Source organism: Bos javanicus, chromosome 22 (assembly GCF_032452875.1).
Source record: "Bos javanicus breed banteng chromosome 22, ARS-OSU_banteng_1.0, whole genome shotgun sequence".
NCBI classification, from domain to species: Eukaryota; Metazoa; Chordata; class Mammalia; order Artiodactyla; family Bovidae; genus Bos; species Bos javanicus.
Genome location: NC_083889.1, coordinates 45,325,477 through 45,338,383, shown reverse-complemented (window position 1 = coordinate 45,338,383; position 12,907 = coordinate 45,325,477). Strand labels below are relative to the sequence as shown.

At 40.2% G+C, this 12,907-nt stretch overlaps 1 protein-coding gene across 10 annotated transcripts in view; it reads right to left on the bottom strand.

The window, feature by feature from the left end:
- Positions 1 to 12,907, bottom strand: part of ERC2 (ELKS/RAB6-interacting/CAST family member 2) — a 993,593-nt gene that overhangs the window by 226,118 nt on the left and 754,568 nt on the right. For all 10 annotated transcript variants that reach the window (XR_009732518.1, XR_009732519.1, XR_009732517.1 and 7 more), the window contains one exon: positions 4,425 to 4,572. Coding sequence is in view for 7 of the 10 variants with exons in the window: in XM_061396628.1 (XP_061252612.1) it covers positions 4,425 to 4,572 (148 nt within the window). In the remaining 3 variants the exon portion in view is untranslated. The remainder of the gene's footprint in view (positions 1 to 4,424; positions 4,573 to 12,907) is intronic.

The window sequence follows — 12,907 nt, the reverse complement described above, 5'->3', positions numbered from 1 at the left end:
AACCAGCAAATGTTAGCAGCTGTAAATGGTCAGCCAAAAAAAAAAAAAAAAAGTCATGAGGTCACATTCACAGTCCTCATGGAGTTCATTAACTAGCAGGACAGATAGTTTCTATCCAAATAATCACCAAAACAAATGCAAAAACTGCATCTGTTCTAGTGCAATTAAATGATGTACATGTGCTACAAGAGTGCCAAATTGGGGATTTGACCCAATTGAGAAAGTCCCATAAGGCCTCCCTGAAAAGGTGATGTTGGATTGAGACTGAATTGAACCAGTAGGTGTTAACTATGTGAGGAAAAGAAGAAAATGTGTTCCAGGCAGCGGGAATTGCATGTACAAGGCAGATAGCATGTTGGTTTAAATTTGTCTTTATCCTACCAGCAAGGGAAGCCAGGGAAGAATTTTCAGCAGTGAGAGCTAGAGTGTGATGAGCATATCGTGGGATGTACCTTTAGAATATTCACTGGAAGGATGGATGCTGAAGCTGAAACTTCAATACTTTGGCCACCTGATGTGAAGAACTGACTCCTTGGAGAAGACCCTGATGCTGGGAAAGATTGAAGGCAGGAGGAGAAGGGGACGACAGAGGATGAGATGATTGGATGGCGTTACCAACTCGATGGACATGAGTATGCAATGCATTGGGTAGTTGGTTGCTTATGAGGAAAAAGTGAGATAATGTTTGTAAACCATGTTTACAGAAAACATTTGGTGTAGACCTGGCTTGTGGAAATCAAGCAATTATTCACACAAAACAATATTTATTTGGTGCCCACTATGTGCTTGGCAAAGTGCAATAGTTAGGGGGTTGTTGAATGCGCACTCATGTTCAGTCAATGAGACTGCTATGGGCAGAGCTCTGCACGGTATGAGCTCAAAAGGCAGCCTGAATAGGGTAATACCTCTCATGTGCCCACCTGCCTCAAAATCCCCAGACCCATGATTTTTCCCTCCCATTGGCCTGGGTATCTCAGGTCAATTATGTGGGTGATGACAAATGAGGTCTGGGACTCATTGTCCCTGGGATGTCATCTCTGTTATCTATGAGGGATGATACATAAACCAAACAAATTTAATAAGTGCTGTGGGCCTGTTCAGTGCAGGTTGGGAACTGGGGTCTACAACTCCTAACACATCTGCTCATCACTTCCCAAGTGCTTGGGTTTTAGGGGTATGGGGACCAGGAAGGCTTTAGTGCCAACAATTGTCTGCTCTATCTCCAATGCTTCAACAGTATGTTCTCAATGAGCTGTGACTCCAAGGTATGTGAAAAACAACAAAGATGAAATAAAAGTTAAACTATCTCTGAGGGTTGGTAGTGATAAAATCTATTACTACTACTAGTAGCAGTGGTAGTAATGGGAGCTCACACATATTTGGAACATTTGTCTATCAGGCATGTGCAAATCACTTTATATACATTATACTCACAAACAACCCTCTAAATCATGTATTAGCCCAATTTACAGATGAGGAACTGAAGCTCAGGGAGGTTCAGTATTTTGCTCATGATCACTCAACTAACAAGTGCTGGAATAAAAATTTAACCTACACAGTGAAACTCCAGATGCCAAATGCAAACTCCACTTAAAGCTGTGTGGCAAAAATGTCTGTTCAAGCATCATGGTGTGTCCAGCTATGAAGCCTGAGCAGCACACCCAACCTCTCCAGACCTCTGGCTCCTTCTCTGTAAGAGCATCGGCTCTTCCTCTTTGGTGGGAGTTGATGAGTTAATGTATATAAAGCCCTTTGACCCACACCTGGCACATGATGGGAGTTTAAAAGTACTAGCAGTCATTATGTGATCAAACATCCTAAGCCTAAGAGCTCTAGGCAGAACTATTCTTTATGAATGGCTGGCTGGAGACCATTCTCAAATGGGTTTCTGGCATCTACTTTAGGTATACAAAGATAAAAGGACCTCAGAATTTCTGGAATATCCATCGGCTTGCAACTCTGAATTGCCTCCTAAACATGGTGGGGTATATGTGGACTCAGACGGGCTATATAAAATCTGAGCTCTATCACTTACAAGCTCTGTATGTTGGGCTGGTTATTCTGTACTCTGAGTCTCAGTTACGGACCCCAGAAAGAGCAAGTAATCTTGACACATCACAGGGCTGCTGTGAGGACTGTGGGACAGAGTAAGTCCCCCAGGGACACTGGATTCCCTTCCTAGCACAAAGTAAACTCTCAATAAAAATGGCATGCTTTTATAAGCCAATTACTATTATTTTCAGACTCATTATCATCTGCAACAAAAATACATAAATTGACATTTTTTTCTTGCTCTGTGGCCAGTAGGGTCACAGAAGAATTTCTGGGGAAGAATTTCAAACCTAAATCAGGGAAAGAAGCCCATCCTCCTCCTTTGCTGCTTCTTTTTCCACAACAGTTCTTCAGACCCTGCTTTTAGCCCAGGCAGGAGCCTAACTGTGCATGGCTGGGGTTTCCCAAATGTGCCCCATGATACCCAAAACCAAGCCTGTCGTGAATAGTGCAGGCTTTGTACAGTTTCCCAGGAGCAGATTGAAGGGCTACACTCAATCCTTCCTGGAATCCAGGAGTGCATGTTCATGATGCTGAGAAAGGAAAAAAAAAAACAAAAAACAGCCTTAAAAAAATTCCTTACTGGGAAGAGTATAGAGAGATTTGGGGAGGAAAGTATCTAAGAGATAAAAAGTCAAATGTAATTCAAGAAGCCTGATAGTAAGCCCTCTGCCAATCTCATTTTTACAGCAGTGCAGCCTATTTCAGAAGAGGTGGACCTGTAAGGTGACCATCAATACTAGAACCATTGGCAAATACATAATAAATGCAATTTTATTATAAATCAAGATATAGTGCTCTCATGGATGGTTCTAGACTCTATGGCCAATGAATACTGGAAATCATCAGAAGAGCTGAAGGTCAAGATATGATGTAGCTCTTATGCACCCCCAACCCCAATGGTGGGGGCGAGTGTCTCCTCAGCAGCTGACTGACCTGAGACCTTTGGATCATGTACGCATCATAGCTGGACCCATGGTACTTGGCCGTAATATCTGGGCTGTAGCTAGCATCACAACTGCATGGTATGTTCGAGGTCAGGGGCTGTTTCTTAGGTCTATAAGCCTGTGGGAGAAAGCTACAATGGTTACGTGAAGGAGGGGAGGATGCAGGGTGCACAGGGAAGGAACTAGGAGAAAGCAAAGAAGGAGCCCCAATTTGACTTTCCACAGCCAAGTGGGTGGAAAAACTAGTATAGAAGGTGCACAGACCCAAGCGAAGTGGTCAGATGTAAGTGGCCCCTAACTTCTGGATCAGCGCTAGCAAGGCATGCTGCTCTGTGGAATGACCCCAACACCCACCAGTGACGGGCACCCTCCCTCTGCAGGAGAGGGCACCCAGGCGTGGCGGTGCTTGTTTACTCGCTCTCTTAGTAAGGCAATCCCATGAAAATCAGACTCTGGTGCAGGGCCAAAGGATGCCTTTTCCTTCCTGGGGAGGGAAAGGGTTGGCCCAATTGTGACAGGAGGGAGCTTATCTTTTCAGGCATTCAGAGAACTTCAGAGCCACGGGTGGCCCCTGCTAAGCTATGATAGCCACATCGTGAGACCACAGATCACTGAACCATTCTCTGTTGAGTGGGTTTCATAATGAAGCTGCAATCTAACTGACTATTTGTAACCACTGATTCCAAAGGCGCTCAGGTTATATATATATGGAGGAGAAACCGTGTCTGAAGATTTCAGAGATGATTTTGCAATATGCTTTAGGTATAAATATTTCCATTTAAGCCACTTCCAGGAAGCCACACAAAAGACACACAGTGGCCTAGATGAGGGAAAAATAGGATAATGTGGCAAATGAATGTTTAAAAAAGTATTTGACTAAATAATGGCTACAGGGGTCTCCACGCATAGCCTGGCTATCTCCAAGCCTAGGGGCTGGGAGATGGTTCTTGGCCAGAAAGTTTGGGTAGAAATCATTGAAGAATCAAAGTTGGAAGTACGGAGAAAAAGAAATCAAAAGAACTAGATAATGGGAGTCATTATTGGGCCCAGAAAGTGAGCAAGACAGAAGGTAACAAGTTCTATGGGAAAGAAAGTGCCCAGAATTTAATTAGTACTTTCTAGGATTTAGTCAGAAGTCATACAAAGTCCACCGGAAGGAAGAGAGCTGAGAGGTATTTCTGGGGAGATGTGAACACAAAAGAAAGCAAAACAGCGCTGGCTGAGAACCACACAAGCCCAGGCACATGCACAAAAACAGGAAAGCAATAAATGTTCCAGCGACAACTTGGACTATTTTTCTCCTACCTGGTTTCACCTGCTTGAGCATGCAGGATGGACACGGCAAAACAAAGAGTAACTAAACCCAGAGAAAGCACTCCAAACCCACAACCCAGCAAAACACACCAGTCATGCAAAAGGCCCCACCTGCTGCTTTAACTGATGCACTAGTCGATCTTTTTCCCGCTTGAGGGCCATGACTTCTTCTTGTGTCTTTTTCTTTTTGGAGGCAGACAATTCCAGCAAGGCAATGTTCGCATCTTTTTCACTGATTGCCGCAAGAAGTGCTTCCTGTCTGATAAAATAAAGATATTGTGATGATTTTTATAAAGTGAAAAAAATCAGCATTTATAGTTGAAGTGAGCCATAGCATGGTGTCTTAAGTGGAGGAATTATGGATAGTGATTAAAAACAACTGCTTCCTTGATTCTCAGAAGAATGGACAAAGTAGTTTGTATCAGAATCCCTGAGACCCACACAGTGTCCTCTGAGACACACCTTTTGATGGCTTCATAGACACAACTGTATACAAGAAATGGAGGGAGTCAGTCTGCACATTCCTAAGACATCTACCCATTTATCCATCCAGTAATTCAACTGTTGAATCCTATCCGTTGAATCCTTCCATCTATCTATCCATTCGTTTGCCAGGTAAAGTTCTAGATATCCCAAGACAAGTCAATAGAGTTGGGCAGCAAATTCAATATCAAGTATTATTTTTATCATGCAAGAATTTCTTTTGAAAAAGGCATGCAGAGATATTTACTAGGGTCTCCTTTCAATTTTCAATGAAATTAGTTACACTCCCCCACCATTCTACCAAGAACCACTCATTTCTCAGTCTTTCTTACCTCAGTAATTTTAACACCAATCACTAAGTAGCCCAGGTTTCTAAATTAGAAGTTATCCTTGACTCCCTTTCTTCCTGTTCACTCAGAGCCAATCCATCAATAATTTCATTAGGTTTTACACCAAAACACATCCCCTATCTCAATTAACTTACTGTTACAAACTTATCCCACCCATCAGCAACTACTTGTGTAGCTTAACCACTTGCCACCCTGGTACAGAGACCAAAGTAATCTTTAAAAAAATATAAATCCAGATTCCACCATTCTGTTGAATGAAAAGTCCATCCTATCACCCACTAAACTTTAAATTCAGATCCTTTACTGATGCCTGCAACTCGTTACACCAACTGGCCCTGAGCATCTCTCTGAGGTCATCTTATTCTTTCTTTCCCTCCTCAGTCACATTTTGTTCCTGATCTCTTTTCCAGTCCCTGAAAATGTTACACTTGTTCTCACCTCTTAAGCTTTGCCTCTGCCATTCCCTCTGCCTGGAATACCTTTGCCACAAACAGCACCTTTCATGTTTCAGCTCGAAAAAGCCCTCTCCAGCCACTCTCCCTAGAGGCGACTTCTCAGCTTCCACCTTGTACCCAAGCCACTGGTCTGTCATGTTACACTGTTTTTTGTTTTCATAGAACTGTTCACTGCTTGAAAAAATCTTAAGATATTTACTATTTGTTTGTTTTCCAGACTTGACACTCCATGAATTCGAACCCCATTACCTTGTGCACCACCAATTCTCCAGCTTCTAGAAGAGCATAAAGCAGGTGTCAAAAATGTTTGTTCTATAAATAAATAAGTTCAGTTTACACTTCCTAAAAACTTTTAAGACACCACTGGAAAACTCTCTTATTTAAAAAAATTACAGTGCTTTGACTGCTGATTAATTGCTGATCACTGCTCACTTAGAAAAGTATTACAGTTGCTTCCTCCCATTTTATAGTCCAATTTTCTGTCAACATCTGTCACAAATTTTAACCTAGAATTTTCTGAGACTATTACTGACTCAGAAATGGCCCTCTTGGTATGTTTCATTTAGTCCTCCTTTCCTCTGAGGAGGCCTCGTCTCAACCATTTGTGTCACTTCAGCAATAGTCTAGATAATTTAGAAGACCCTATAGCCCTAGGAAAGCCTCCATATTGAGTACTTTTTTCCTCACAAGCCCCAGGACTGAAACCTGGTCATGGTCCTGTTTTGCCTTTCTTTAATTCCCAAAACAAGACCAGGCCCTCTCCAGATGTTTGGACAAGATGGTCATTATTTGGATCTCCGATTTCTTTTCCTTTTCACTACAGGGATTTGAATGGACTTTTCTGGGCCCTGCTCATGCCAGGCAGTAGGAGCTTCTGTCTGAGGCCCAATCAGACTTGTGAGCAGCAGAAATGTTGGGAAATATCTCCACTTTCCAGAAGAAAACCAGTGTAGGCTAGACTACAAGTAACAGCTTTAATAGTCAACTTCACAGAGCCTGTCTCTTTCTGGATAATATCTTGAGACAATAGACATGTCGGCCATTCACAGCCACTGCATATTTATATATAAGGCCAAGGTGAAGAGGCTGCATAGACTTCAAATCAGGGAGAGCTCAATGGCTATCTACTCCAATTTAGCTACAACACACCTAAGGTGAGTGCAACAGTTTTTGCCACTCTGCTCCAAGTAGATATTTCCAAGTGAAACTTTTTAAGTGGAAACAACTGAAAAGATCATTTTTTGGAAAATTGGGAGTTGACAGTACATTATGCTATATCCCAAAGATTCATCTTTTATAGCTATATGCAGCCATTTAAAATGCTGATTTAAAAAATGTAATGATATATGAGAACATGTATGTTTGTTGAGAGACTCCATAAGCCTCATATTTCTGCATATTTTATGAGCAAAGGTGCTACCTTCTGTTCTCACAGGTTTCCAAGGATTGTTTAGAGTGAATAGCCTTGAGACATACACACAGTGTTCCTGTTACAATCAAAGGCTAAATATACTACTGCCTTGTATAACAGTGTTTCCTTGCAGAGCAAAGGACAGACATCTTACTGCCCTGTCTTATAAAAGATTCAAGTTCTCTGAACTCAGGGTTGCTATCCTTCAATGCAACCCATTACATATACAGCTATTAATCTGGCCCTCTTGTCTTGCCTCCAAAGAACTTGGAGAATGGAATGGGGTCTTGACATAAATATACTGATGCTTGAGCAATAAAGCCAACGCCTCTAACCCAAAAGTCTCTGGTTCTCTGCCTGCATCCCTGAAACAGAGGCAGGCAAACCTGTTAGCATGTCAATAAGAAAAATTTCAGACCCTTCACAGCTCTTGATACGCAAATGTATACACAATATCCCCCAAATAAAAACCATATTCATAGAAAGAAATGAGAGGGAAAACATTAAAATGCTAACAGGCATTATCTAATGCTGGTGAAATAGATAGGCTGGTTTTTACTTTTTCTTGTGCTTATATCTTTCTATGTTATACTTCCCTCCCACAAAATATCATAAGAATAAACACTTAAAAATTGTAAATGAAGTGCTTCAGTCACAAAATAAACTGCAGGTACATGCTTCAAATATTTGGCATACCTAAAATTTGCTCATTTTTCCCATCAAGCTACATATGTTCTTTCTGTCCTTCTCATTCTTTATGTACAGGTAGGTGTATACACACATTTTCATACACATACCCATCTGGTACAATCTCATCATCTCCCACTTGAACAATTACAACAATCTCCGAACTAGTCTCCCGATGTTCACTTTCATTCCTGTGTTCCATGACCCTTTTAAATTCATTTTCCTCTTCTAGGTCAAAATTTAGAATGACATAGTAATTGTATAGAAAAAGCAAGAGAGTTCCAGAAAAACATCTACTTCTGCTTTATTGACTATATCAAACCTTTGACTATGTCGATCACAACAAACTAGAAAATTTTTCAAGAGTTGGGAATACCAGACCACCTGACCTGCCTCCTGAAAATCTGTATGCAGGTCAAGAATCAACAGTTAGAACTAGACATAGAACAATGGACTGGTTCTAAATTGGGAAAGGAGTACATCAAGGCTGTATATTGTCAACCTGCTCATTTAACTTATATGCAGAGTACATCATACGAAATGCTGGGCTGGATGAAACACAAGCTGGAATCAAGATTGCCGGGAGAAATATCAATAACTTCAGATATGCAGATGACACCACCCTTATGACAGAAAGCAGAGGAATTAAAAAGCCTCTTGATGAAGGTGAAAGAGGAGAGTGAAAAAGCTGGCTTAAAACTCAGCATTCAAAGAACTAAGATCATGGCATCTTGTCCCATCACTTCATGGCAAACAGATGGGGAAACAATGGGAACAGTGACAGACTTTATTTTCTTGGGCTCCAAAATTACTGCAGATGGTGACTGCAGCCATGAAATTAAAAGATGTTTGCTCCTTGGAAGAAAAGCTATGACCAACCTAGACAGCATATTAAAAAGCTGACACGTTAGTTTGCTGACAAATGCATGTCTAGTCAAAGTTATGGTTTTTTCAGTAGTCATGTATGGATGTGAGAGCTGGACCATAAAGAAAGCTGAGTGCTGAAGAATTGATGCTTTTGAACTATGGTGTTAGAGAAGACTCTTGAGAGTCCTTTGGACTGCAAGGAGATCCAACCAGTCCATCCTAAAGGAAATCAGTCCTGAATATTTATTGGAAGGACTCATGTTGAAGCTGAAGTTCCAATACTTTGGCCACCTGATGCAAAGAACTGACTTATTGGAAAAGACCCTGATGCTGGGAAAGATTGAAGGCAGGAAGAGAAGGGGATGACAGAGGATGAGATGGTTGGATGGCATCACCGACTCGATGGACATGAGTTTGAGCAAGCTCTGGAGTTGGTGATAGACAGGGAAGCCTGGGATGCTGCAGTCCATGGGACTGCAAAGAGTCAGACACAACTGAGTGACTAAACTGACTGAAAAGTTATCATCAACCTAAAGAATGACTCCTCTAAACTCCTTTTCTCCTACAGTTTTATAACTTGGGCTTTTCATGTATTTAACATATATTGCTCTTCTTATAATACATCAAAAGTCCCAGTAAATTAATTTCTAATTCCCAGTTTTCTCTCAATAAGAAACATATTAATCCCCAAATCTCTACAGATGTTGTCACTAAATGGAGCCTCAAATCTAATAATTCTTAATTAGTAAACCTCAAAATAAATTTAAAATCATTTTTATAAAAGTGTATTTAAAACTACTCATCAATACTAATATCCATACAAAATAACAATTTTGTTCTTCATAAACTTGTCCTTATTGTATTGTTTGTTTTGTTTGCTCTTGGCTAAAAAATCTTTTTATAAGTACTAGTATTATGCAATGATAGAACTCTGAATAAAATTAATGTAGCAATGATTATACATATTCAGAAACCCTCATTTAAAGACCAGCCTTAAACTAACGATATTTTTTCCTAAAATATCTTGATTGATATCTGTATTCAGTAATTCCTGTCTACTTAAATCAAAGAGTAATTGGCAAAGGGTTTTTTAAATTACACAAAACTAGAAAAACATGAACATTACATACTTAGGATATTTGGAGAGATGTTCTGAATATGTTAAGGTTATATCTAGCCATTTCTTAGATATACCCTTACAGGAATGTCAGGCAAAGCAAATTCTTAATTCTAGGCTGACAGAGCCATTACATTTGTTTTTTAAAAGCAAAAATCTTCATGAGTTTAAAATAACTTTTTATAACTCTGATACATCTTAACTAATGGATTATTCCATTATGAGTTAACTCTGCATGGTTATGGATTTTCATTAACCATAGTTTCAAAGTCAGGGTTTTTTGCTTTTTTTGTTTTTTTGAGGGTAAGGGATACTAAGTTCCAGAAAAGCATCTATTTCTGCTTTATTGACTATGCCAAAGCCTTTGAGTGTGTGGATCACAATAAACTGTGGAAAATTCTTCAAGAGATGGGAATACCAGACCACCTGATCTGCCTCTTAAGAAATTTGTATGCAGGTCAGGAAGCAACAGTTAGAACTGGACATGGAACAACAGACTGGTTCCAAATAGGAAAAGGAATTCGTCAAGGCTATATATTGTCACCCTGTTTATTTAACTTCTATGCAGAGTACATCATGAGAAACGCTGGACTGGAAGAAACACGAGCTGCAATCAAGATTGCCGGGAGAAATATCAATAACTTCAGATATGCAGATGACACCACCCTTATGGCAGAAAGTGAAGAGGAACTAAAAAGCCTCTTGATGAAAGTGAAAGTGAAGAGTGAAAAAGCTGGCTTAAAGCTCAACAGTCAGAAAACGAAGATCATGGCATCCGGTCCCACTACTTCATGGGAAATAGATGGGGAAACAGTGGAAACAGTGTCAGACTTTATTTTTCTGGGCTCCAAAATCATTGCAGATGGTGACTGCAGCCATGAAATTAAAAGACACTTTCTCCTTGGAAGGAAAGTTATGACCAACCTAGATAGCATATTGAAAAGCATAGATATTACTTTGCTAACAAAGGTTCGTCTAGTCAAGGCTATGATTTTTCCTGTGGTCATGTATGGATGTGAGAGTTGGACTCTGAAGAAGGCTGAGCGCCGAAGAATGGATGCTTTTGAACTGTGGTGTTGGAGAAGACTCTTGAGAGTCCCTTGGACTGCAAGGAGATCCAACCAGTCCATTCTGAAGGAGATCAGCCCTGGGATTTCTTTGGAAGGAATGATGCTAAAGCTGAAACTCCAGTACTTTGGCCACCTCATGCGAAGAGTTGACTCACTAGAAAAGACTCTGATGCTGGGAGGGATTGGGAGCAAGAGGAGAAGGGGACGACGGAGGATGAGATGGCTGGATGGCATCACTGACTCGATGGACGTGAGTCTCAGTGAACTCCGGGAGTTGGTGTTGGACAGGGAGGCCTGGTGTGCTGCGATTCATGGGGTCCCAAAGAGTCGGACACGACTGAGCGACTGATCTGATCTGATCTGAAGGGATACTAAATATAAGTTTTTTCAAAGAATAACTTCATCTGTTAGCCCTATATTGGATTCTAAGTTTTGATAATTCTCATAGGCCAGTGTGCTGATATATCTAACTTAAAGCACTCAATAATAAATACTTCACTGATTTTAGAAAATACCAGATGCTGACATAAACTAGGAAGCTTAAATGTCCCCCTTTTGGGGGGCTCAACCTTTTAAAAGCTGAGAAAATTGAAGTATTTGCAGTTTTGATATATGCTTTACATCTATGTCTTTTTTTTTTTAAGGCTCAAGTATAAAGAATATATATGTGGCTATAAATCAGAAATATAAAGAAAAACCCTCATTCATTTCCTCATCAAGTGAGCCACCTTCTAAATTCAAAGCCAGATTTACAGTGCTTCAGGAAACTTCACTGTCCCATCAACAAGAAGAAGGTTTCTCTGAGCCTGAAGTCACTTTCAGCACTCAGTCCCTCCTTTTTGCTTATTCACCGACAGCATGAAAAGGAACATATATACTCGTCTTTAGACAGTTAGTGGGGTTAAGTATATGCCAAAGGCTTGCAAAATTATCTTTAGAACACTGCAATGCTTCGGTATACAATTACTAAGGTGATCTGTCTATGCCCCAAAATGTAACTTAAAATATGAAAAGGAAGCCCAAATATGCTAGAAAGGAAGATAAGATAATGCAAAGAGAAATAAATCTATAAGAGTCTGCTGAATGCCAAGCTAAGAAAGTGGACCATAGACGGCATTTTATCAAAGTGCAGCCTAAACAAACGTCAAGGGGAATAATTTCTTTAACAAATATGGGCAACAATGAAGGAAAAGAGAGGGGAATTCTGTGCCCCTGCATGCATTTAGTCAGGGTTAACAATGGATAAAATTATGTGCAAGAACACATTTAATAACCCTAAGCTGTCATTCAGTTTGTAGGAGGTAGTCAAGATACAGCTAATAAAACACCAAAAAAATGGTTTTAGCCACCCTGAAAAAAATCCTCAACGGAATAAAACAAAAGAGGACTGAAGGGCATCTCCTGCCAAGATAAATGCCTTCTTTCCAGAGTTGCCTATGGCTAGCCTTCACAAAGAGAGTTCTACAATCCTCAGATGGTAATACATTCCTACGTCACTTATCACAGTCAATTTAAAAGGGAGCTTTATAAACATTTCTATTTCACTCCCTGTTGCTGTCGTTCTTTTAATGATGACTTGAGCTCTGAAAGAGGATTGAAAATTAATTTTAGGAGTTGTAAATGAGGCAGGCCAATTAGGAACTGTTATAAATTAGATTGTGGGGAGAAGCATTAACACAGTTTTTCCTGTGGGCTCTTGTTTTAGTTAGCTGGCCCATCTTTAGGAACACATTCAATTACAAAAGCAGATGCTTAAAAAATGCATTCCATTAAGAAATGTTTGGATAATTTCAAGGGAAAACCTATATTATGTATGCTGCTTAGCCCACAGTCATGTTCTAATCATACTGTGGGGAAAAATTCCGCTCAATCAACTTTTCCCAGTTAATTACTGTTTTCTTTCCCTTATGACCCTGAATCTTCAACCATAAGTTCAGTAGGAGGTGACTTAAGACAGACGGTGACGAAAGATCCTGTTCAAAACAGCCTCTCTCTTACCTCTGGTGTGAGAGTAAGGTTTGCCACAATCAACCCTGCAGATAGATGATCATTTGCCTAAATTTTAAAAGCTGTATTTTCAAACAGCACAGTGAGAAAGAAAAGGCTTTTGGTAACAATTAATATCAACACTACCCACCAGTAGAATGATGTATT